At 51.7% G+C, this 22,445-nt stretch overlaps 11 protein-coding genes across 11 annotated transcripts; 8 read left to right on the top strand and 3 right to left on the bottom strand.

Moving 5' to 3' along the window:
• Positions 1 to 81: 81 nt before the first annotated feature.
• LAESUDRAFT_808408 (FeS cluster assembly scaffold IscU) lies at positions 82 to 860 on the top strand (the record flags this gene model as incomplete). Its single annotated transcript, XM_040914063.1, has 4 exons — positions 82 to 257; positions 317 to 375; positions 440 to 654; positions 709 to 860. Exons 1-4 carry the CDS (start codon positions 132 to 134, stop codon positions 858 to 860), a joined length of 552 nt encoding a protein of 183 aa, XP_040770406.1. The 5' UTR covers positions 82 to 131.
• A 164-nt stretch (positions 861 to 1,024) lies between these two features.
• Positions 1,025 to 3,137, bottom strand: LAESUDRAFT_639144 (Nop domain-containing protein; the record flags this gene model as incomplete). The annotated part of the gene is made up of 10 exons (XM_040903522.1): positions 1,025 to 1,131; positions 1,190 to 1,303; positions 1,362 to 1,531; positions 1,592 to 1,724; positions 1,778 to 1,967; positions 2,032 to 2,172; positions 2,224 to 2,388; positions 2,441 to 2,542; positions 2,603 to 2,743; positions 2,796 to 3,137. The coding sequence occupies 10 exons, from the start codon at positions 3,135 to 3,137 to the stop codon at positions 1,025 to 1,027; spliced, it is 1,605 nt and encodes a 534-aa protein (XP_040770405.1).
• Positions 3,138 to 3,246: 109 nt separating this feature from the next.
• On the top strand, positions 3,247 to 5,922 carry LAESUDRAFT_719201 (carboxyl transferase). The gene is made up of 12 exons (XM_040907585.1): positions 3,247 to 3,608; positions 3,665 to 3,851; positions 3,905 to 3,968; positions 4,020 to 4,057; positions 4,120 to 4,225; positions 4,280 to 4,533; positions 4,599 to 4,763; positions 4,817 to 5,096; positions 5,154 to 5,170; positions 5,222 to 5,251; positions 5,304 to 5,365; positions 5,424 to 5,922. The coding sequence occupies exons 1-12, from the start codon at positions 3,265 to 3,267 to the stop codon at positions 5,653 to 5,655; spliced, it is 1,779 nt and encodes a 592-aa protein (XP_040770404.1). The 5' UTR covers positions 3,247 to 3,264; the 3' UTR covers positions 5,656 to 5,922.
• On the bottom strand, positions 5,304 to 7,256 carry LAESUDRAFT_766978 (WD40 repeat-like protein; the record flags this gene model as incomplete). Its single annotated transcript, XM_040913766.1, has 6 exons — positions 5,304 to 5,948; positions 6,007 to 6,127; positions 6,178 to 6,329; positions 6,383 to 6,677; positions 6,739 to 6,856; positions 6,941 to 7,256. 6 exons carry the CDS (start codon positions 7,254 to 7,256, stop codon positions 5,787 to 5,789), a joined length of 1,164 nt encoding a protein of 387 aa, XP_040770403.1. The 3' UTR covers positions 5,304 to 5,786.
• A 100-nt stretch (positions 7,257 to 7,356) lies between these two features.
• On the top strand, positions 7,357 to 8,836 carry LAESUDRAFT_719199 (uncharacterized protein). Its single transcript, XM_040907584.1, has 4 exons — positions 7,357 to 7,648; positions 7,707 to 7,766; positions 7,847 to 8,681; positions 8,738 to 8,836. Exons 1-3 carry the CDS (start codon positions 7,633 to 7,635, stop codon positions 8,383 to 8,385), a joined length of 615 nt encoding a protein of 204 aa, XP_040770402.1. The 5' UTR covers positions 7,357 to 7,632; the 3' UTR covers positions 8,386 to 8,681; positions 8,738 to 8,836.
• Positions 8,837 to 9,452: 616 nt separating this feature from the next.
• On the top strand, positions 9,453 to 12,033 carry LAESUDRAFT_719198 (general substrate transporter). Its single transcript, XM_040907583.1, has 14 exons — positions 9,453 to 9,661; positions 9,719 to 9,909; positions 9,971 to 10,148; positions 10,208 to 10,265; positions 10,317 to 10,483; positions 10,539 to 10,686; positions 10,747 to 10,870; positions 10,925 to 10,981; positions 11,036 to 11,152; positions 11,207 to 11,282; positions 11,333 to 11,399; positions 11,452 to 11,547; positions 11,602 to 11,679; positions 11,750 to 12,033. The coding sequence occupies exons 1-14, from the start codon at positions 9,535 to 9,537 to the stop codon at positions 11,817 to 11,819; spliced, it is 1,554 nt and encodes a 517-aa protein (XP_040770401.1). The 5' UTR covers positions 9,453 to 9,534; the 3' UTR covers positions 11,820 to 12,033.
• Positions 12,034 to 13,166: 1,133 nt separating this feature from the next.
• On the top strand, positions 13,167 to 14,278 carry LAESUDRAFT_20029 (uncharacterized protein). Its single transcript, XM_040901558.1, has 5 exons — positions 13,167 to 13,420; positions 13,478 to 13,622; positions 13,678 to 13,745; positions 13,795 to 13,950; positions 14,010 to 14,278. Exons 1-5 carry the CDS (start codon positions 13,384 to 13,386, stop codon positions 14,177 to 14,179), a joined length of 576 nt encoding a protein of 191 aa, XP_040770400.1. The 5' UTR covers positions 13,167 to 13,383; the 3' UTR covers positions 14,180 to 14,278.
• A 257-nt stretch (positions 14,279 to 14,535) lies between these two features.
• LAESUDRAFT_640356 (MBOAT-domain-containing protein) lies at positions 14,536 to 16,612 on the top strand (the record flags this gene model as incomplete). Its single annotated transcript, XM_040903593.1, has 9 exons — positions 14,536 to 14,595; positions 14,661 to 14,887; positions 14,941 to 14,967; positions 15,016 to 15,142; positions 15,195 to 15,265; positions 15,333 to 15,602; positions 15,656 to 15,725; positions 15,778 to 16,026; positions 16,085 to 16,612. The coding sequence occupies 9 exons, from the start codon at positions 14,536 to 14,538 to the stop codon at positions 16,610 to 16,612; spliced, it is 1,629 nt and encodes a 542-aa protein (XP_040770399.1).
• Positions 16,613 to 16,941: 329 nt separating this feature from the next.
• LAESUDRAFT_633532 (transcription factor TAFII-31) lies at positions 16,942 to 17,324 on the top strand (the record flags this gene model as incomplete). The annotated part of the gene is made up of 2 exons (XM_040903427.1): positions 16,942 to 17,181; positions 17,247 to 17,324. Coding segments are annotated over 2 exons (318 nt in total), but the record flags the coding sequence as incomplete, so codon positions are not given.
• Positions 17,325 to 17,754: 430 nt separating this feature from the next.
• LAESUDRAFT_719195 (WD40 repeat-like protein) lies at positions 17,755 to 19,638 on the bottom strand. Its single transcript, XM_040907582.1, has 10 exons — positions 19,433 to 19,638; positions 19,187 to 19,383; positions 19,078 to 19,138; positions 18,976 to 19,032; positions 18,831 to 18,926; positions 18,595 to 18,773; positions 18,355 to 18,528; positions 18,230 to 18,302; positions 18,031 to 18,169; positions 17,755 to 17,976 (listed from the first exon to the last, which is right to left on the bottom strand). The coding sequence occupies exons 1-10, from the start codon at positions 19,559 to 19,561 to the stop codon at positions 17,897 to 17,899; spliced, it is 1,185 nt and encodes a 394-aa protein (XP_040770397.1). The 5' UTR covers positions 19,562 to 19,638; the 3' UTR covers positions 17,755 to 17,896.
• Positions 19,639 to 19,741: 103 nt separating this feature from the next.
• On the top strand, positions 19,742 to 22,394 carry LAESUDRAFT_719194 (DUF803-domain-containing protein). The gene is made up of 8 exons (XM_040907581.1): positions 19,742 to 20,505; positions 20,574 to 20,667; positions 20,731 to 20,790; positions 20,848 to 21,082; positions 21,133 to 21,230; positions 21,288 to 21,356; positions 21,418 to 21,786; positions 21,844 to 22,394. Exons 1-8 carry the CDS (start codon positions 19,832 to 19,834, stop codon positions 22,057 to 22,059), a joined length of 1,815 nt encoding a protein of 604 aa, XP_040770396.1. The 5' UTR covers positions 19,742 to 19,831; the 3' UTR covers positions 22,060 to 22,394.
• The last annotated feature ends 51 nt before the right edge of the window (positions 22,395 to 22,445 follow it).

The raw sequence follows: 22,445 nt of genomic DNA, 5'->3' as shown, positions 1-22,445 counted from the left end.
CTCATTACGTAATTCATCACGTGCTCCATTCATGATCGCCACAGTGATTCAAACTCCGCAGGCCGACGCCTATGTATATACGGCCGAACGCGTTCGTCTCCCCCTCGCAAGGCCGCTCGCATACCCACACAATGTTCCGCTCATCCCTCACCAAAACCGTTCTCAACGCTACTCCCCGCACCAGCCGCGTTGTCGCTCGGCCGCTTGCACGCGGATACCACGAGAAAGTGATTTCGCACTACGAGCAGCCCAGGAATGTGCGTCATGTTGCGGTCTGGACTTGCTCTAGGCATTATCTGATAACTCCTGATTGCAGGTGGGATCATTGCCCAAGAACGACGTTGATGTCGGCACAGGACTCGTCGGTGCACCTGCGTAAGTCATGTATACAACCTTTATCTTTTTCATTGTCGTGCTGACTGAGCATATTGGTCGTCAGATGCGGCGATGTCATGAAGCTGCAAATTCGGGTTGATGAGAACGGTGTTATCTCGGACGTGAAGTTCAAGACGTTCGGCTGCGGCAGTGCTATTGCATCTAGCTCATACATGACCGAGCGGGTTAAGGGACTGTCGCTGGAGGAGGCGGAAAAGATCAAGAACACAGAGATAGCGAAGGAGCTGTGCCTCCCGCCTGTAAAGCTTCATTGTTCGAGTAAGTTCCCACTCCTGCCAGTCTGATTTATTTATGGCTGACTGTCTTTTCCAGTGCTCGCAGAGGATGCTATTAGGTCCGCCATTCGTGATTACCGGTCAAAGCGCACGAAGGTGTCCAACCCGAAACAGGCCGGTTACATCGACGTCTCTCAAAGCTCGGCGACAGGCGAAACCGTGGCAACAGCCCATGCTCCGTCTGCGTAATTCACACGACCTCCTTAGTACTGTTTTCCGTCTTCGTTCGCCCGCCCGCTGTGTATGAGTAGTTGCTATTTTTGTATGGATATTCTGCTACTGTAGTGCTTTATGACCCATAACAACGTTAGGTTGTGAAGAGGTGGCTACATACTGTCTATTAAATGTGTAGTTCATGTTCCCTTCTGACCAACGAAAGAGAATGTGCCTCCAGCAAACCACCGCTCGTTCGCCTCCTTCACGCGCTGTGCGGCAGCTGCACGGTTGGTCAATTCAAATCCTGGGAAGATCATGCGTTACATTAGTCCGTTATGAGTCGAATCGTATTGGCTACTAACCTTGCACCGGAGTGACGGTCAACGAAGTGGCCGTTCCAGATGTCTGCGTGCCGCCAGCTTGCGCGGCTCTGGTGAGCGCAGCGGTGCGGAGCTTATTCGCCTTTGACAATTTGGCTACAATGGGCAAGGGCAATCAGCACGTTACCTCGTGCTTCACTATCGGAGCACGTACCTCGACTCTTCGCCTCCCCTACGCCGGCTCTGACCTTTCCAGAGCCAATCATACCAAGTCCTTTAGATTGATCGAAGGCTCCAATCTCCTCCTCCGGCTCGCCGAACGCCATACGGTTCTGTAGCTTACGAAGTTCCGTCTGGGCGTACGCCTCTTTCGCCTTCCGCGCCCTATGAGCATACACGGATTAGCATACTGGCGCGCCTCCATGAGAGTGCATATCAGCTGACCGTTTGCCTCCGCGCCGCTTCTTCGGACCGTCATTGGGAATTGGCAGTGCCTTCACAATCTTGCCTGGAGGAGGAGCGGCGAGGCGATCGATATGCTTCTCTATCTTATCGCGGAGTTCCTCGCCATAGGCTCCTATTGGTGGCTTATCAGATGGAGAACAATGACGCGAGCACGAAGCAACAAACCATCTCTGCGGTGCCTCTCTAGATCCATTCTAGCTGCCAGACAGCATTTCGCGCCCACAGTACGTTGTACCTTGAGTCGGTAATCCGGTGGGGTCTGCTGGACAAGCTCCGACTGGAAGACGAAGCCGGTATGTCGCCGTTGAGTAGCGGTTGAAAATCCTGCAGCAATTTTCCTTTGAGCTCCCAATAGCTGTAAAAAGAAAGCGATACATAAATGACAATAAATCGATGGATCGAGGCAACTGATGACTTACGTAGACGTTACATGCAGGCATTTTGGCAAGACCATTGACTCCTCCAGCAACCCCGAGCAATTTCGCAGCTGTGGTTGTACCAACAATAGCGGATAGGTTTGGCGCCAGAATATTCATTCGTGAGCTGACGTACATGAAAATCTGATGCAGGAATGTCAACAACAGTGAAAATGTAAATGATTGCATGCTCACCTTTTTCCTTGCTTCCTCCAAACGGTCAGCAAGATCGCAAGCTTGCTGGACGGCCTGCCATTCCGCCTCGGACAAAGGCTGCCCGGACGTGGTCGTCGCTGTAATAAGCACACTCATGATGACTGCTGGCGGTAAAGTACCGGAGAGATCGACTTTCGTTGGGTCCTAGTAAACATCTCGTAAGAAAGAGGTCTAGATTGATGAGAGCAGGACATACTTCACAGTTTCCCAAAGCACGAACAGAACGGATATACATTGCAGGGTCAGCAACGAGCTGCTCTAGCTCTGGAAACTTGGGTGAGTAGTGATCTCGAATGAACTGCATCGCACATTGCCTTGATGAGTCGAGCGTCTATGGGCTAGAGCGCAGCACACACACCTTATGCACAACCATGATCTCGTTGTCTACATCCACAGACAGGTTATTGGCTTGCACGATCAGATTATACTCTGGATTGGAATGTGAGGGCATGGCCATCTGTTCTGGTGTGCTCGGATTGGCCTGGAATTTCTCTATTTCCTGCGGTGCAGGTTCGGAGCCGTGGACGTTTATACATAAGCATACCGCGTACCTTGAGGATATCATTCATACGCTTGCTCCCGTCAAGCCTCGCGACCTTGCGCACGTCTTCTACTCCTTTCAGCTCCATGCGCTGCACTTCCTCAGCGTCAAGCTCCTCCGCAGGCTTTACACCACCCTCCAGAACAAGCCCGCCCACAAGTTTTTCATCCTCCCCTCCTTCTCCATCTTCCTCGCCTTCTCCTTCTGACATCTCATCGTCGGAAGACGCCTTGCGCTTGAGGCCATTGGATGGTCCTGGTTCTGCGTGTGCACTCTCAGTCTGCTCGTTGGTGTCCTCGCCTTCAGAAAGACCGTCAAGGTCAGCCAGAAGTTCATCTGCAAGGGCACTCATGATCTACACAGGTGAGGGTAACTGTGAAGAGAAGGAAGGAATAAAGGAAACCCAACGATGAGTGCTATTTGAGGTAAGATGTGTAAGCGCTCATGCGTGCCCTCAAAAGGTCCGCCCACGTGGCGAAATGCGGGGTAATGTGATCGACGGACATGTCCCCCCGCGTCGACTCTGCTCGCTCGTCGACGTGTGCAACAGGGATCTCTATCGTCCTAATATCATGCGGCCACCAGTGCTAAGTCTACGCTCGATACGCCGGCCGTGTCGCTGGCGAGGCCCACAAAGAACCTACCACTCGTCGGTCTTGCCGTCACTGTTTTCTACTTCGACCCCGGACTTCCAGGCTAAAGCGGAGGCTATGGACGCGTTGGTCGCAGACGTTGACGCGAAGATGGCGACGGTACGGCTGGGCGGCGGCGAGAAGGCAGCCCAGCGCATGAGGAATGCCGGTAAGAAGCTTCCGCGAGAAAGGTTTGTATATGCGGTTCTGTTACTATGTGCGGTATGGCAACCGAAGCGTGATTTAGGCTGTCTCTCTTGTTAGATCAACACTCCCCATTCATTGAATTCTCGCAGCTCGCTGCATACGATGTCTACCCTGAGGCTGTTCCTGCCGCAGGCATCATCACTGGCATCGGTCGCATATCTGGCCGTGAGTGCGTCATAGTGGTTAACGACGCGACAGTGAAAGGCGGATCGTACTACCCGCTTACGGTATGTAGCTCATACAGGTTTGCTTCTAAATTATGTTCATGCCAGTGTTGCAGGTGAAGAAGCATCTGCGTGCACAAGAAATAGCTCGAGAGCATGGTTTGCCGTGCGTGTATGTCGGTACGTTTCAAGTACAATCTTGTATGAATCCCTCAGGTGACCTCTGTTCAGTGGAATCTGGCGGAGCAGCACTGCCCCACCAGGCTAATGTAAGCGGGTCTCAGACATCTGATGCCTTGGAGATCTAGCATAGAACTATTGCATGCTCTAGGTTTTCCCAGACAAGGAGCACTTCGGCCGTATATTCTACAATATGGCTCATATGTCCGCATTGGGCATCCCACAACTTGCCATCGTACATGGCATATCTGTTGCGGGTCGGGTCGCTATTTCTATTCTGACCTCTTCACACTGATGACATTAGCGTGCAGGCGGCGCGTACGTGCCAGCGATGGCGGACGAGAACATCATTGTGCGTGAGCAGGGCCGTATATTCCTGGCTGGACCTCCTCTAGTTAAAGCAGCCACGGGAGAGGAGGTTGATGATGAAGCGCTCGGTGGCGGCCAAATGCATTCGTCCGAGAGTGGAGTTACAGACCATCTAGCGAGAGACGATGAGCACGCAATCGTGATTGCCCGCGGTATCGTCAGCGACCTTGGTAAGGCTGGTGGCCAGGAGGTGCCCGTGAGTTGTTTGTATCTCGCACCATCATTACTATTTTTGACTGGGGTTGATTGTGTGATGGCCAGCCGCCTGTATCTCCACAGGACCCATTGTACTCGGCATCAGAGTTGCATGGCATTGTTGGCACTGACCTCCGGCAAGCATTCGATATGCGGGATGTTATTGCTCGTATCGTCGATGGGAGTCGCTTTCGCGAGTTCAAGAAGGAGTACGGTACAACCATAGTAACGGTCAGTCTCTCGCATCGGGTTATACACACCGTCTCCTCATTTAGCCGGAACAGGGATTTGCCCACATTCACGGATATCCCACAGGCATTGTTGCCAACAACGGCATCCTCTTTTCGCAGTCCGCATTGAAGGCGACACATTTCATGCAGCTGTGCTCCCAGCGTCAGATCCCATTGTTGTTCCTCGTGAACGTCACTGGATACATGGTAGGTTCGAAGGCGGAGCGAGGGGGCATCGCGAAGGACGGCGCGAAGATGGTCCGCGCTGTCGCCTGTGCAGACGTTCCGAAATTGACCGTTATCGTGGGCGGTAGCTATGGTGCTGGAAACTATGGTGTGCTATTCCCTACGCTACCCTACGTGCCATGACTCCTGCTGACGTTTCCATAAGGCATGTGTGGACGAGCGGTTAGTCCTAGGTTGGTATAGCATAGAGCGTTGTCCTCATATACACCGTAGTACTCGCCGCGGTTCTTGTGGATGTGGCCAGTAAGTTCATTCGAGCACACGTCTATTTCTTCCTTGTGCTGACAGCCACCAGAACGCGAAGGTCTCTGTGATGGGTCCGGGACAACTCTCACAAGTGATGGCCACCGTCTCTAAGTGAGCCCAAGGATACTCCTCTAGTGGAGTTCGTCGGCGCTGACGCGCCGTCATGCAGGGATCCGTCCAAACACGCATCTCTCAAGGCGGACATTGAAGAACAGTCGACTGCTTTATACGCATCGGCTCGTTTGTGGGACGATGGGATTATCAAACCTACGGATACCCGTGATGTGGTCGGCCTCGCACTGGCTCTCTCTGCGAGAAAGCGAGGCCAGGCTTCCGTAGGAAACGGGTCTCCAACAACCTGGGATGGCGACGCTAAGGGCTTCGGCGTTTTCAGGATGTGAACATTGCTCACGAATGCTGCCCAGAACGTTTTCCTCGGGAACTTTGCATCAGAACTGAATGAATTGTATAAGTATCTATCAAATTCCACCGCTAATGTTTGTATAACAACATAGTCGGTTTTGACATTGATTTATGAATGCCTTCGCTTCCGATTTTGTACAGAATCGCCATCGACATCCATTGCATCTTCTCTATGGCGCTTCGTAGAAATGCTTGTAGGCGCTGCAGGTAACACAGGGCCGGTCCATGCATTGAGTTTGGAATCCTCGCCTCCCGTCAGAAGTATGTTATTCTGGTCATTGACATACAACTGTCAACGACGAGTGCGATGTAGTATGATGAGTACAAACCTGTTCATCCCATAGCACCGACCGCACAACTCCTGCATGACCATTTGTCCACAAATTGGACATAATCCAAGGCGACTCCAGGTCAAGGTAAGTGGGTCTCGATATGATTGCAATGTCACCTCTGGACACGGATGAGTTAAGCCGGATGAAGAAAACGACAAGGATGCGCACTCGTTGGAACCGACGAAGACACCCAGGTTGTTGTCCATGCCCATTGGGATGAACGCAATGTTATGGCATCCAATCAGGTAGTCTGTGACCCATGTAAAGTCTTGTCTATGCACGGATGGCTGGCGCATATCGACATCCTGCACTCGGTCAAGCTGTGCAGATACAAATAAAATTGTGCCCACCGCACAAACAACGGAGAACTGACCTCACCCGACCATACACTGAACGTCTCCATGTCACTGGAGGCCCAGATGCCCGGAGAACCGGAGCGGCCATACACCCAGCCCGCCTGCGCGATGCTGCATCCCCAGTTTCCGACATGCAGACAGGCTTCATCTTCGTCCTCCTCTTCAGCATTAGACGTGCACAGCAACCCATCAGACGACGCCGAAAGGAGCACTCTGCTACCACTGCTCGAATGAGAGAAATGCACTGCAGTAATGTCATCCGAATGTGTGGAAGAGTGAGTCCGAAGAGGTGCAGCAGGACTACGCGGGTCCCTGTCACGCTGCAGGTAAGTTTTTTTTTCGCAAGACTGTACACATGCAGTCTCGAACGCACCAGTAGAGCACCAAAGCGTCGTCTCCTTTTAATTCTGTTCCAGCGGCAATGATTCTGCCGTCTGTGGAAATATCGCAAGACAGAAGGGCGGGAGCGCTGCCGGCCGTCAAGGCAGTCACTGTTCAGGACAGACACACCAATCTCTCTTGAGTTCAGCTACACACTCGGTTAACAGGCCACGGACGATACTTACTTAATGTACCTGTCTCTGGAGACCGTGCATCCCACACCTTCACGCTACCATCTTTCCCGCATGAGAGGAGAACCGGAGATGAACTTCCGGCAAACGTGGATGCGGATCGCAATCCTGTGATTGATGAATCATGCCCGGCGAGCATTCTTACAATATCTAGGCGCGACTTGTCGAACAGCCATATCGCGTTGTCTGGGGAAGAGGCGGACACCGCATAATGCGAAGGCAGAGATGCTATCGAGAGAACATAGGCCTGTGACGGCAGAGACGTGCTTTTGATAGGCGAAGAAACACATTTAAAAGACGGAGAGGCCCGCAAAGACATATGAGCTGTAGCAGAGAAGGGTTGAATGTTTTCTGCAGAGTTACCATATCGAGCAAGGGACCATCAGCAGCGACGGCACCGCTGGCAAGCGCGCGGGTGGCTTGGGGGCTGGTAGTTGCTGTTGCCGTTGTCCCTCGCACGTTTCGTCGTCTTCGTCGTTCTCGCCGCTTCCTTCGCTGTCCGCGGTGCCCCAGGGTCCTTCAGCCTATCCTTGCGCTCGCGCACACACACTCGTTTTACCTCACACTCATTATAAGCTGCCCTCCTTTGTTCTCGGCAATCGACGCGCCTGGGCACCTAGCATCGACCGAGTATTCCCCACCCGCTATTGCAAGTTCAATTGCCTGCTTTGCCGATACGTTTAGGACTGTAAAAGATGCGTCGTTCTGGTGGTGAGTGACTGTATAGCCTCTGTACTTCACGAATGGTAACATGATGCAATATCCACAGCACCGCGTCTCCATCGCTTGCCGCAGCGCTTGGATTACACCTTGATCCCGGCACCCCTTGGTGAGTTCGCTCGAATCGTGATAGACGTGCGATGCGATCGCATTTTGACCGACACTCTCTGTTGCTGGAATCATGTCTAGACCTGTCCGAACCTCTGGTGGATGAGAAGGCACCGCTACCTGCTATTATCGTCACTCCGTCGTCTCCTTCGCATGATGGGGACTTTTCAATTGCTTTCCTCATGCCGCCTCAAAAACCAACGCTCGCGCAGCGCCTGGCAAACTGCCTTCCCACCCTTCCTCGTCTGCCATCCCAGATCAAACTGCCAGTGTCGCCTTCTTCGCCTGATATCGAGCCATCGGCATACAAGTCTCGTGCGCGCGCAATGATTGTGCTGCTGTTACTCTTGTTCGTTATGGCCTGCCATCTGGTTATGCACCAGATTGCCTCTGGTCGTCCGCATATCGACTTTGGTCTGGTGGCAAATGACGAACACATCAGCCTCGGCGCAAATCAGCATACGGATCTCTATAGCAACCCAGAGGATGCCCATGCTGCTGAGGATGCGGCTCCTCCCACTATTGGAGGTTGGTTCGACCTGAATGCGTTATGGGCACCCACCACGAATACGAAGCGGTCGGATTTCACTGTCTTGGACTTTGATGACGGGACGTCATGACACCTTCTGCAAATGTCCCGTTGGCAGGTTTCAGGATTGTCTCGCGCTGCAACCTCATGAATCAACACGATATATCACTGTTCGTTGGATTATTGATCGTACATCTGTTCCCTAGGGATTGGCATCCGTGTGTACGGATGTATTTGCATGGCACTTGCTGTATTTATTGTCAAATTCTGCTGACTTTAATGGTACTTCACCTTCGTGTGACTGAATTTAGGCTGTTAAACTCCTCGCTGGGCGAGAGTCTACTTTTATCGGCTGATCTTCCGAACATCGTTTCATTAGTGTCGTAGGTGTGCGCTTTTCAATTGCTTCTTGCTGACGTGCTTGCTGATAGACGAACATATAGCCCCTGCCGCCTTACTGTTGCGACTTTATTTCTGGGAGCTGCTCTTCGTAGTTTACCGCTAGCGATAGAGTGAATAAACACAAACAATTCACAAAGGAACAACATCTAGCAGGATGATTCGTGACATACTTTGGCGGCATCTCCCCAACTGGCATTTGAAACTATCAGGTGATGGCAGCCCGATGAAGCATCAAATAGTCCAAGGCCCCAATTATTATATACGTTCCAGTCTTCAAGCAGTTCATATGACCTCCAGGCGCTCTTAGCGATTGTATCGAGATCCTCGTGATCTCGCTCTGAATCTAAATACCTTTCTACGCGGCATGCTTGAAAGATGCTGGAGTAACGTACGTGCTCAATCTTACAAATGTGTTGAGCAACAAGTTCACTTTCTACGAGACAGATCATTTTTGCTGCGATTCAGGTTTATGTGCAATAGACCGTCGACTTGCCGATCCTCGAACCGGTAGATCCTCGGCCGCCCCATATGTAAGCGTATATTGATCCCGGAACTTCTGCCAGCTGCTCTGCGGGATAATGAGAGGGCGAATGCCGCTGGAGAATCCTCGGGAGTCATTCGCTGGTCATGGTAGTATGCACTCTCTGGCGCGGTTGTCCGTCTCCCCGGATAGAGTGAGCCTCGGTGGCGAGCTAGGCTTGTACTCTCATTATTAAGGGGAGGTCATCGGTTACAGTGAGCATCCTTCCTCCTCCTATTCAGTGTAAGCATCCCGTAGTGACCACCGCAGAAAGATCCGCAAGCCTTTTCACCTCTGCGGCAAAAGTTGGATACTGCAATGTCTTCGGACAAGGCTAGCGTTGTCGAATATGTAGATCATCCTTCAAAGGACGATCTACAGAAGGCGGAGAGTGATCTGCCCGTCCATTCCGAGCTGGCGGCAGTATTGGCGAAGGAGAAGCCGCGTAGGTCGTCAGTTCTCTTAGCCATTATTTTGTCCTGGTTTCCTGATAATGATCAAGGTCCATGGTCGAGAAGCATGATAAAACTCTATCTGATCGTGTTTGTTGCTTATCTGTGCTCGGCCACCAACGGCTTCGACTCGAATACTTTCGGAGGGGCGTCTGCAATGACCAGCTTTGAAGACTATTTTTCCGTGCATGGCGGGTCCAAGCAAGGTCTTATTGCAGCCTCATACGTGATAGGAAACATGGTCAGCCGAGCACGCTATGGCGAAGATGTTTAAGCTCGACCAACATGTCTTTTGCTGTTAGGTAGGGTCTCTCGGCGCTGGCCAGATCTCCGACAAGTGGGGGCGCCGGTACGGCATGGGCATTGGTTCCTTCATTTGTCTGGTCGGCGCAGTGTTTCAAGCGGCGGCCCATAATACTAACTACCTCATTGGAGGCCGTGTAGTGCTCGGTCTGGGAGCCGTGATTGCGCAGACAGCAGGTTAGGTGATGCTACATTGTGGCGGTGGCGTAGCTTCTGATGGTATGCTCGTCATGCAGGCCCCGCATATGTCGTCGAAATGTCGCATCCTGCCTATCGAGGTGTCATGACTGGAGCGTGAGCTTTATCACCTATGGCGTCTTTCTGAGCTGGTTGACGTGAAGACAGATATCAAGCGAACTTCTTCCTTGGGACCATCATCTCAACATGGATTGAGTTCGGTTTGTCATACGTGCCTGGTAACCCAGATTTCCAGTGGAGACTGCCCATGGGCCTTCAAGCTCTTCCATCCATTCTGGTCCTGATGTTCATTTGGTTCATCCCGGAGTCGCCACGTAAAGCCTTTCACAGAAATCATAGCTCGCCATGAGTGATTAGAATATGTTTCAGGTTGGTATATGGGCCAAGGGAAAGACGAGAAGGCGCGGGAAATCCTAACAAAGTACCACAGTGAGGGGAATATGGACAGCGAGATCGTCCGACTGCAGATGAAGGAAATGAAAGAAGTCATCGAGGTCGAGAGTGGTACAGATAAACGGTTCGTGTGATTCCTGTCCTGCTCTCTCGGGACAGATCCGTTGAGAGTATCGTTGTTTAGGTGGTGGGATATCCGGGGTCTTTTGCGGACGCGATCTGACCGTCATCGATTCTTTCTCGTCTTGTGCATCGCATTCTTTGGACAGTTGGATCTGCCACCAACCAGTTACTACTTCCCTCTCATGGTAACTTTACTTATGACGCTCCGTGGTGGCATATCGCGCTAACCTTGCATGCAGGTTGAATCGGCTGGTGTCACCAACGAGCACATGGTTCTCATGCTTAACGCTTTGCAAGTATGCATGAGTCGGTCATTGACAAACAGAGCATTGAGCGTCAGCTTCACGTAGACACCCATTATGATGATCGCAGCCCTAAGTGGACTGCGGTTCATTGAGAAGTGGGGCAGGCGGCCAACGCTTATGCTCAGCTCGACCGGCATGTCGTTCTCAGTGGTAGTCATCACGGTACGTCTCCGTTATCTTCGTATTGTACATTCAGCCCGCTTACTTGTTGTATAGGTATGCACGGCGTTGACACCGACGCATCCACAAGCAGGCGTTGTCGGCATTGCTTTTCTGTATGTGTTCTTGATTGGTGAGCACATACCTGTACCAAAAACTGGTGCATATCGCTCATTGTCTCAGTCTTCGCCTTCGTTTGGACGCCTATGCAATCGTTGTATCCGGTGGAGGTGCTATCATATAATAATCGGTATGATGCTGCATTTGTTGCGGTGTACTTCTCTGAGATTTATGTCGACTAGTGCAAAGGGCCTCGCCGTGATGAACCTGTTTGTAAACGCGTGTGGTCTCTTCAACACATATCTGCCGCCAGTTGCCATTGCAAACGTTGGATGGAGGTGAGCGCAGCTCTTACATCGTGAGCAGAATCGTCGACACTGATAATCTGTAAGATTCTACCTGTTTTATGCATCGTGGGATGCCTTGGGCGTGATCGTGATCTATTTTACGTTTGTCGAGACTAAGGGACGGTGTGTACAAATTGACATGGCTAACACCGAGATGAATCCAACTGAGGCTGCTCACGTCTTGTTTATTCAGAAACCTTGAAGAGATAGATACTATATTCCAGTCCCAGCATCCTGTGAGGGCGTCACTCGAGAAGCAATGAGATCATTGACTGTCACTTTCAGACTCCATCATGGGGTGTCCTTTTCGTCGTGTTTCGTATTTGTTTCATTTGTGTCCATAGCATACTATCACTGGCCCTGCAATGCAACTGCGACAGTAACGCAATTCACGTTGTCCAGAGCTTTCCTCATCCCACAAAAATCTGAAAATTTCACTGTATATGGCTGTAAACATGATGACTATGTCTACTGAGTGCTGTGTCATGAAGTTGAGGATTGGACGAATAATAGGCAGATCATGGCCTGCATGCTCAAAATGCGGGCTTAATCAGGCTTCGGCTCACTGCAGTTCGTGCCTGATACCTTTGGTGAGTTAGTCATAGTTTTATATGAGGTCAAAGAAGATATATCAAATTTTTCGACACCTTTGAGCCCCGAGATGGATCTCTGGGGAGAGAGAACAGGAGAGACACATGAGCATCAGTGTGACAAAGTTGCCACAGAGGATCGCCGGATCTGAACTCCGACAGGCACCAGCGCGCGGCAGCCACTCTTCTCGACACTCGCGCGCCACAATTCGCGCTCGTCGGATCAGTATGCCGGGCGGAATGCGAAATGCGGCATCCCGGCAAAGTGACTGATTGCGTGACATCACCGCGGAGAATGGTTGCATTGCTGTTGCAGTCCTTGTCGCCTTCCGGTATCATGAAAATCTCAACAATTTCTGCAGGGAAAATTTATTAAGGTACATCAGAAGCATGGCTAGCTAATGGAATAGTTCCGGAGTCAATCAGATGAATTCACGGACCACAGGAACTTAAAAGGTCAAAAAGAGGGCCAATGATAGTAAGAGCGTGAGTCATAAATCCTATATTCTATCCAGTGTTCTATCCATGTCACCTGGGTTAGGAGTTCCGAACCGATCGTGCATTGGCTTGAGCGCTCCGAGCTTGGACTCGGTTCCGCTCGGGATCATTGTCAGGAGCCTGTCCGGAGGCCGCGGCCCGCGAACCGCCACGTCGGAACAGTCCTGGTCCGCGTCGAGCTGTTGGGGACTCTTCCTACGACGGCGAACTTGCAGCAGCTTGCAGCACGGGGGACACAGTGAACACGCTGCTTTACAATTTTTGTTGCTACTAGTTTTTCTGCATGGACGGGCCCGGACCTCATATAGCAACGTTTCTCGGCCCGTGACAGGAGGCTGAGCACAGGCGCTGCCAGATCCTTCTAGGCGGACGTCATGCCATCGTGCATCATCTGCAATGCTCTCTGATCTCCTTCCGCGGCCATTTCTCCTAGCTCAAAATTATCATCGAAGACACGGCTCAGAAGCGGATTTGCTTATTGGAGCAGCATGGTCTCGGCTTGGCTGCCTTTGGAGGCATGGCCCGACGTCAGACCAAGACTCCTCGAGAGGGGCTTCCGTGATTACCAGTGCAGTTCGGGGCTAGACTGCGAACCGCCGAACTCTACCCCACTATATAGACGGCAGCTAGGGCGTCGCCGAGACTGCACCGTACTTGACCCCCTTCTCAAAAATCTCCTTACTTGCGAGACTTACTGAACAGCACCACATATCCTGGCCTCGAAAAAGTAAACCTCGAAATGTTTTGGTTATCAGTCGTGAGGTTTTTTGTCTTCAGTACGTAACAGATGCAGCTGTGATCGAGAACAGGCCATGGCTTACAATGGTCAACAGTATTCACCATCATCTGCGCAATCTGCGCCCTTGGTCTTTCTGCGCGGATTGTAGATGTGTCCAATAAACGCTTGGGTGGATATCCCAATTTCGCTGCGTTGGGCATTGCGACAGCTTGCCTAACTCTATTGACCCTGCCCGTGATGTGCGTTGTGTATACTCGGCTGTCAGATCATATTCTCAACCTCTCGTGATTGCAGGTTGATACTCGACATGGCGGCGTTCGGTTTCTTCACATCGACGATCAGTTTCGAGATCGTATGGCTCAGTGAGTATCTCCGCGTCGCATCTTGAATGTCTTGCTCAACAACATGAAGCCATCTTGTGGATACTATGGGTTGCCACGGCTGGCAGTGCCTCCCACCACAAGAACTCTTTCTTTGGCACCTGTCGGTTCTGGAGTGGTTCCGCCTACGCTGTTTGCAGAGAAACTCAGGCTGTGGAAGGATTTGCCTATGCAATATGGATTGTCCGTGAGTATCAGACGCCACCACGTCAGCGACATAGTAATGCTGAGTTGACCTATCTGTAGTGTTCTGCTATACTCTCATATTGATTGGTGTGGCCTTCTGGCGCTCCCGACACGGCCGCGGTGGCTGGTCGTCATCTGTGAAGGAGACCAGTGACGACCAACCGGCTACCGTGAACCAGTATCCCATGACGTCCCAACCCGGGATGACGCGACCTCTGTCTCATGTATAGGCGCAGTGACGTGACCCAGGATTCCATGTCAGCGGGGGCCGCTCCGTGTTATGCTTCTGATGAAATGTAACGATGTTTGCTGTAGCTATTACCATACTACCTACTATATAGCTTTCGCCACTTAACATGTGTACTTTTAGCAGTGTAACAGATGTTATTTCATTCCAGACCCACTGGTCTGACGCGTGACGTCGAGTATGCGTCCCGGCCACGTGGTCGTAATGCGTGCCACTACCGCGACCTTGTCGGACTTTGCCCCAAATGCACTTGCGATCCGCGAAAGCCCTTGGGGTTCTTCTTCCCGAAACAATTTCACTTTGGACCCCCGCAGTGACTGGCGGTCTGTCTCTCTCGTCATGGACAATCTCTTCTTGACGTTGGCTCAAGCTACCGGGGCGTCCGTGGATCAAGTGAAGGTGCAAAGCAAGGAACAGGCTCAACTCAACACACTGACACCTTGCTTTTTTTAAAAACTTTTTAGCTGATATCATGTCTTTTGGTATCCTATCCATTAGGCAGTGTTTTCGTTCGGATTCCCATAACACAGCCGAACTGGAGACACCTCTTCAATGTCGCCGTTACATCGTTCTACCTGCTCGCTGTGATGCGCATGGGTCTTGCATACCTACAATTGCTGGCCGATATCCTGGCTACATACTACATTGCGGCTAATACGAAAGGTTCCCGAATGCCATGGATAGTCTTCTGGTGAGTAATGTTGGACAGTCCGAAGAACGATGATCGAGCGTAACGTACCCCAGGCTCATCATGGGGCATCTGACAGTGAAGTACGTTTGCCTTTCTTCGATGCTTTGCCTACGCTAATTCCTGTAAAGCCACATAATTCGAGCTATTTTCGACTTCGGTTACGAAACATTCGAAATCACTGCCCCGCAGATGGTATTGACAATGAAACTTACGACCTTCGCTTGGAATGTCTTCGATGGAAGGAGGCCTGCAGAGGTGTGCCATATTCCTATCGCATCCGGGGACAGACCCTTCATATCATCTCCAGGAGCTAGATCATTGGCAGATGGAAAAGCGCGTTACAGACTATCCATCGGTGCTCGCCTTCCTCGGATACGCGTAAGTTACGCCATCTCAGTACATCATTAGCATCCTGATGACTTCAAAATAATTACTTCACTCGCAGCCTCTACTTCCCCGGATTCCTTGTTGGCCCGTCGCTCGAATATGCCGATTATGACAATCTAGTGCACGGAACTACATTCAAATCTCTGCTGGCGAACAAAGACGACATTCACAAGCCGCGAAAGCTTGTACCGAAAGGCAGGAAGCGTGTGGCTTACCGCAAGATGCTCATAGGACTAGCGTTTCTGGGTGCCTACGTGACATTTTCAGGATCGTTCAATCTAGGCGTGACCGTGCAGGGCTGGTTCGCGGAGAAGAGCATTTTATATCGGTATGCCCTGTGACAACGTGCTCAGATATTCTATGCTCACGCAGCATGGGCAGAATTGCCTATGTACAAATCTGTGGTTTCTTCGAACGCACCAAATATTACGCTGTGTGGACACTAACCGAGGTCTGTAGGCGCATTCGTATTCTGTTCGTGGCGCTCAGATAGTTCGCTCCAGGGGGCGGCTATTCTCACTGGCTTTGGCTTCACCGGCTTCACACCATCTGGTAAATCAACCTGGAAGGGGGCCGCGAACGTAAACATATACCACATCGAATTCCCTTCAAATTTCAAAGTACTGCTCGACTCCTGGAACATGAAGACAAACGTGTGGCTCAGAGAATGTGTCTACAAACGCGTCACTCCGAAGGGCAAGAAGCCGGGTTTCAAAAGCAGCATGATTACCTTCACAACTAGCGCTTTCTGGGTATGCCGTGCAAGATCATTTCTCCATTCGTTGCCCCCTGATGGTCACTCATTGACAGCACGGAGTTGCTGGAGGATACTATCTGACGTTCTCGTTCGGCGGATTCATCCAGACGGCCCAACGCCTCAGCCGCAGGCTCCTGCGCCCGCTCTTCCTACCTGCCACATACATTTCAGCAAAGAACGCTCCTCCTCCTCCGAAAACGCTTATCAAGCGAGCATACGACGTGGCAGGCGTTATTGCCAGCTTCATGATTCTCAACTATGCGGTGACGCCGTTCATGCTACTCACCGTCAGAGACTCCCTCTTGGCATGGAGCAGACTCGCGTGGTACGGCCATATCATGGTGTTCGGCGCACTCGCATTCTTCTACGGTGGCGGAGGGAAGCTTTTGAAGAAGCTGCAGGCATCGAGGGTTGCAGCGGCGGTTAAGAAGAGGGAGCGGTTGTCGGAACAGGCCGAGATCGATAGTGGAGCGGTCAGCGAGGCGGAGGCACTCACTCTGCCACCCTATGATGAGGCGGCGAAGGAACTGGAGGACACCGTTGAGCTCATGCGCAGACTGAAAGAGGGTGCGGGGAATTGATGGAAGGAGAGGGAGAGGTCATATATCACAAGTATTTTATAGCAGTGCGATTTGTAGCATTTAGTCTGGGTCCCTAGAGGTTCCGCTATCCACGCATGAATGCAGCATCAGGAGTCTTTGTACGTCCGTGGTCTTCTGAACTGGCGCAGTATCCGATGGGTGATGAAAGCCCTTGTGGCGGTTTGTATTCGACTCGCTGTGGCCCCCTAGCAGCCACAGGCGTTTTGGGCGGCCCCAATGCGCCCGCTGGCCCGCGACGCGTCGACAGCACCCACTGCCACGCCGAGTTAGCGTACGACATGTCTCGGCCAGCTACTGCTGATAACCTTCCTCCGACGGCTCGGGCGATAGCACTACTCCTTGCCTCTACACCGACAGTACAAGACGCACAGCCGGGTGTCCTTCACCAGCTGCTGGAATTCTCACATCGGTACACGACACAGGTGCTCTCTGATGCGCTCGTGTATGCCGAGCATGCGGGACGCTCGGGGAAGGTCGAGATGGATGACGTGACGCTCGCGGTTCAGGCTCGAGTAGGTTGGGAGTTTGGTGGGCGTGTGCCGAAGGAGGTGGGTAGTGCAGCGGCTTGGAATTGCCCCTCCGTTTTACCCGTATCTCACTCTGCTTTCTGCAGTACATCCTCTCTCTTTCCACGCAAACCAACTCAGTTCCGCTCCCACCGGTTCCAGAAGTCTTTGGTGTCCGCTTACCACCAGCTGCCGAATGTCTTACATCGGTGGACTTCGACCTCATCCCGAACAAGCCGCCACCAGGTGTCAAGTTCTATGACGAGGAGGCCGAGGAGATCGAGGAAGACCAGTCTGAGGAAGACGAAGACATGGAGCCTGCAAACATTCCTGCCGCTCCTCATCCGACGAGACAACCGCACGACCAGGCAGCACCCTCGCAGCCGTCAGCACCTGTTGGCGCGTTGCAGACCCCATCCGACATGGACGTGATGACGCCAGGAGGCGAGGCCGCCGAGGAGGGAAGCGAGGTGGAGGAAGAGGACGGGCTGTTCGCTGGGGGCGATGAAGAGGAGGAGAGTGGGGACGAACCCATGGAAGAGGTCAGTGCTGCTGCGACGAACGGCCTTAAGCGAAGACTGGAGGAGGATTACGACTGAGGGTTCCGATATGCTCGCTCGCATGAGCGTCTGCGCTGACGCAGTTATGTATTGTATTGTATTAGCCTATGCGAATGAGATGACATCTGATCTAATAGAGAACATGTACAGATGAGATGCGAAGGAGAGCAACGCTGGCTGAATTACAGGCACTATTCTCACGTCATTCGTTGAGCGAGGTAGGCGAGTAGTAGAACGAGCAATGTGATGACGATTATCACAATCCAAGAGCTCCATGCTAGAAAGGCAGCTTCAGCGGATGATTCACAGCGGATGCTAGGAGATGACGAACATGTTACTCCAAGAGATTCTGGAACCGTTACAACCCGGACAGTATTATCTGCACTCCCAGATATGAGAAGAGTAGAGGTAGTGTTAAATCGGAGGGTTGTTGGAGGGAAATCGTGTGCTTTGAGAATGGTGAGGAGTGGCTGCATTCATTATATGGATTGAAGATATCCAACATCGCGACATAGTTGATGCAAGCTTACCGCCAATGTTTGCGAGTCCAGTATTCCTACGGTGTAGTCCGACGATCCAAAGGCTAGGAATTTGCCGTTCGGGCTAGTTACCACTTTTCAGAAGCTATTGTTGAACTACGAGTCAAGAGACGCACCTCACGTCGAAACATGTCAACCCTTTGTCCCCCACTTTCCGCACACGACTCACTTCCCAAGTGTCCGTGTTCCATTTGCACACAAAGGCTTTCCGCGGAGACGATTTCGTCCGCGTACGAGGAGGGACTGTATTGCTAACCGTGTATAGAATCTTCTCGCTGTTGGGGTGGAACCTACGTGCGAATCGCGTACATGAAGTTCAGGAACGCAAGGTGTGATGTGGATGTGGAAGCAATCACCTTGCGGCACGGAAACTACTTCCCGCGTCTTTCCCCGGAAAAACCGGGCGTTCTACCATTCTAACCAGATCCAGCTCGGTCGATGGCTCCTTTCCCTTGCCCGAGGCATTCTCGTTGCTTCCACCCGTCGAGGTAGGCAGGGTGTAGACGAGCAAATTAACAGTCGTAGCCACAACAAGCTGGCATTCCCCGCTCGTCAGGATATAACAGCGATCGTCTGCACGATACGCTCATACCGTGGTAGAGGAAAAAGTCGCGTCGTACAATTCCCCCTTGTCAATGTGCAACGCGGACACAAACGGAGATAGAGATGGATAGCTCAGGATCGATAACTGTCCGAAGCTCGTTACCCTGTCCTTACAATGTCAATGTCGCACTCACATCGCGCGTTCCGCCCACAGCAAGTAAGTCACCGGAAGGCGAGAAGGTCGTTATTTTCTGCATCGAGGTCAGAGGGGTAAGGTGATAGATACCGGAGCAAACCTGAAAGTCGTCCTCCACATCATTCGGTGTAAGCGTGCTTGCACTGCTTGATAGAGACAGCCTGCAAAGGGTCAGTACATCAGCTCGTCTGGGGAGGATGGGTATATACTTGTCATCCTTGATGGCAAAGACACGACAGTTCTGGTTCTTTCCGCGCTGCAAATGCTCTTCCGAGCTGTTCACACCACACGCGAGCACCTTCTCCTGAGGATGGGCGGCCATACTCATGGGTGCATCTTCACCCTTATCGAGCTCTAACTCGTCCAGCAACACGATGGCCCTACCATCTTCTATGCGATAAAGACGCTGCAGCAGCGTGACAAGATTGTCCTGTCTCGTTCGGAGCACTACGCACCAGCTTGTTCTTGATGCCCGTCTTGGATTGGCCTCCGCCACCGCCGAGCACCAGCTCGTTCTGCGACAGAAATGCCGACGAATACACAGGAAACGCTGGCAGCGAGTGAGCCGCGTGCTTTGTCCGCATTTCAGTCCCTATCTGTGCACAAGTACAGGCAGCACGTTCAGGCGCGACACAAAGTGAGGACTTGAGGTAGTATTAGCAGGCAACGCTGCAGCCGCGCGCTAGACTTTGGCCACCCGAGTCCGGGTCCGGGCACGTGTGAGAATGTACTCCGTTCTCAGCCACACGCCAATGATAGTAGTACATGTGCGATACCACACCATGTCCTCCTGCTGAAGATCCGCTACCTCCTGCTTTGCATCCAGTTCTATACCCGGTGCATGATAATCCACAATGCTCATGGTCAACGCTGCCGCCACTGTGGTCCTCACAAAGACTGTGCGGGTATCCGCCGATGCAGGACCCGAACTCCCTCAGCTTCCACAGATCACAAAGGGCACTCTGGCAGGGATCGTCGTCGCAATTTCCGGAAACATCATTATCTCTCTTGCGCTCAACTGCCAGAAGCTTGCTCACAAACGCTTAGAGCAGAAACGCGAGGCCAGGGCGCGAGAGCTCGAGAGTTGTCCCACGAGCAGTGCGTCGGACAGCGATTCACTATCGACCGGCCACATCGATTTGGAGAGGCGACGCGTTAATGATCTTGCCCATGGAAGAGTCACAAAGAGTTCATCCCTCGACCCGCCAGCTGAACTTGTCACACTTGTGGAGACAGAACCATTGCTGGAGTCACCGATATCTTTCACCTCGTATGGTAGTGCTTCCGCCAAAATCTCGCGCAAACGACAAGGCAAATGGAAATTACCTTTACTATCTAAGCTGCTCGCTTCCCGCAAGGATAATGAGGACGTCATTCACGAGACGGATACCGCTCATTTAGCCACTACCCATGCGCTGACGCCTGTCGATGTCATCCCGGTCCGACCTGGTTCCGTGAATTCTTTGCACAGGGAAAGCAGTGATGAAGTTTGGGGTAATGAGAGTGATTACCTCAAATCCAAATTGTGGTATGTACGGGTAATCTGTACCACAGCTGCAATATCTGGTATGAACAAATATACGGATTGTTATGCAGGTGGCTGGGATTTCTCCTCATGAATATCGGGGAACTCGGCAACTTCATATCGTACGCATTCGCTCCTGCTTCGGTTGTCGCACCTTTGGGTACAGTGAGTGAACACAACATGCGTTCAGAAACTTGCATGCTCATTCGCGGCTCCTCGAATGCGTAGTTCGCTCTTATTGCCAATTGCATATTTGCACCAGTAATGCTTAAAGAGCACTTTGTCAAGGTGTGTTGCAACTATTGTCTCACGAAAGTTTCTTTTTGGCCTCATGCGTTGATGTAGCAAGACTTTTTGGGCATTATCATCGCAACGATCGGAGCTGTCACTGTCGTGCTATCCTCCAATTCATCGGATGTACAATTAGACACAAAGGGTCTCCTTCACGCTATCACCCAGCGCCCATTCCTCGCATACGCTGGGACTTACATTGGGGGTGCCGTGGTACTTTCTTGGCTATCTCAAGGGGAGTTCGGAAAGAGATGGGTATATGTCGATGTCGGATTGTGCGCCTTATTTGGTGAGAGATACCGAAAATATGTCTATTATCTCCTCTGACTGATGTTGCAGGAGGGTTCACTGTGCTTTCCACAAAAGCAATATCAACGTTACTAACGCGCGAATGGTTTGATGTGTTCACTGAATGGATCACTTACCCAGTAATCGCTGTATGTGCTCTCATCTACGCTACACCAAAGTCATCAGCTGAGCATTCGTATGACCAGGTATTGATAGGAACCGGCATTGGGCAAATCAGATACCTTAATCGCGCCCTAATGCGCTTCGATAGCAAGGTTTGGACGGTATTTCATTTTATATTTAGCTAATCTGACATGCGAGCCTTTGTCCTAATAGCTTGTAGTACCAACACAATTTGTTCTATTCAACCTATCCGCCATAATAGGCTCCGCAATACTGTACGGAGACTTCATCGAGGCCACCTTCCATCAAATAATGACATTTCTATACGGTTGTGCCGCTACTTTCGCGGGTGTCTTCATCATCGCATGGGCTCCGTCTGGCTTGGACGAGCCTAGTGAAGTAGAGGGTGCCGAAGATGACGAGTTGCTACCAGACGTCGATGAAGGTCCCACTCGCTCGAGGTCGGGAAGCGTGGCAAGAAGGAACAGGGCGAAGCCGGTTATTTCGGAAAGTACGACTGCATCCCCGGCGCTGAGATATCGGCACAGCATTGTTGGCATGTACGGGCTGTCCCCAGCTCAGGTGAGTGGCAATCTTCACTTGAGCTTCCATCGATGCATTCGACGCCCGTCCCTTCAGCGTGTCCTCCTCCTGAACCCCTCTCCGAGAGACGAAATTCATCCTCATTCACATGACCCGGAAAGCCAATTATCGTCAACCCCGGATTCGGTCCGTCGGCGAAGAGCCATCAGCTGGCTGGGTGATGATGGCGGGCACGGTGGCTGGAGGAGCGCGACGATACCCATCGCTGGGACCAGGGAGAGTAGCCGCAACTCGTTCGCACAACGAGAATAACGTTGTTAGCAGGAGCTTGGGTCGGACCCGGAGTCCGGATCGACGGCTTCCGCTGTGTATATGCATGCTTCGCCTTAATGATGTGTCTGGACATTCTACGCTCAATATACCGGTTCGTCAACGTCTTCTCGTTATAGACTATCTAATATACGGCTAGAGTAATGTTGAGTAGATAGTATGCCTCTTCGTAAATATTACGTCCTGTGACCGTGCAGCAGGGATAGTAATGACTACGTTGCGGTGATATTTCATTCCTGTACTTCGCGGAACACAGATGCTACGGAGTGATAGATACAAAAAGGGGACTGCCAATGCCAATAGGCAAGGATCCGGAGCATAGATGCCTCGTGCGAAGTTGGATTGCAACAACGTTTGCTATCGACCGT

Source organism: Laetiporus sulphureus (assembly GCF_001632365.1).
Source record: "Laetiporus sulphureus 93-53 unplaced genomic scaffold LAESUscaffold_1, whole genome shotgun sequence".
NCBI lineage: Eukaryota > Fungi > Basidiomycota > Agaricomycetes > Polyporales > Laetiporaceae > Laetiporus > Laetiporus sulphureus.
Note: the sequence above shows the minus strand (reverse complement) of the source record. Positions and strands in the feature narration are given on the sequence as shown.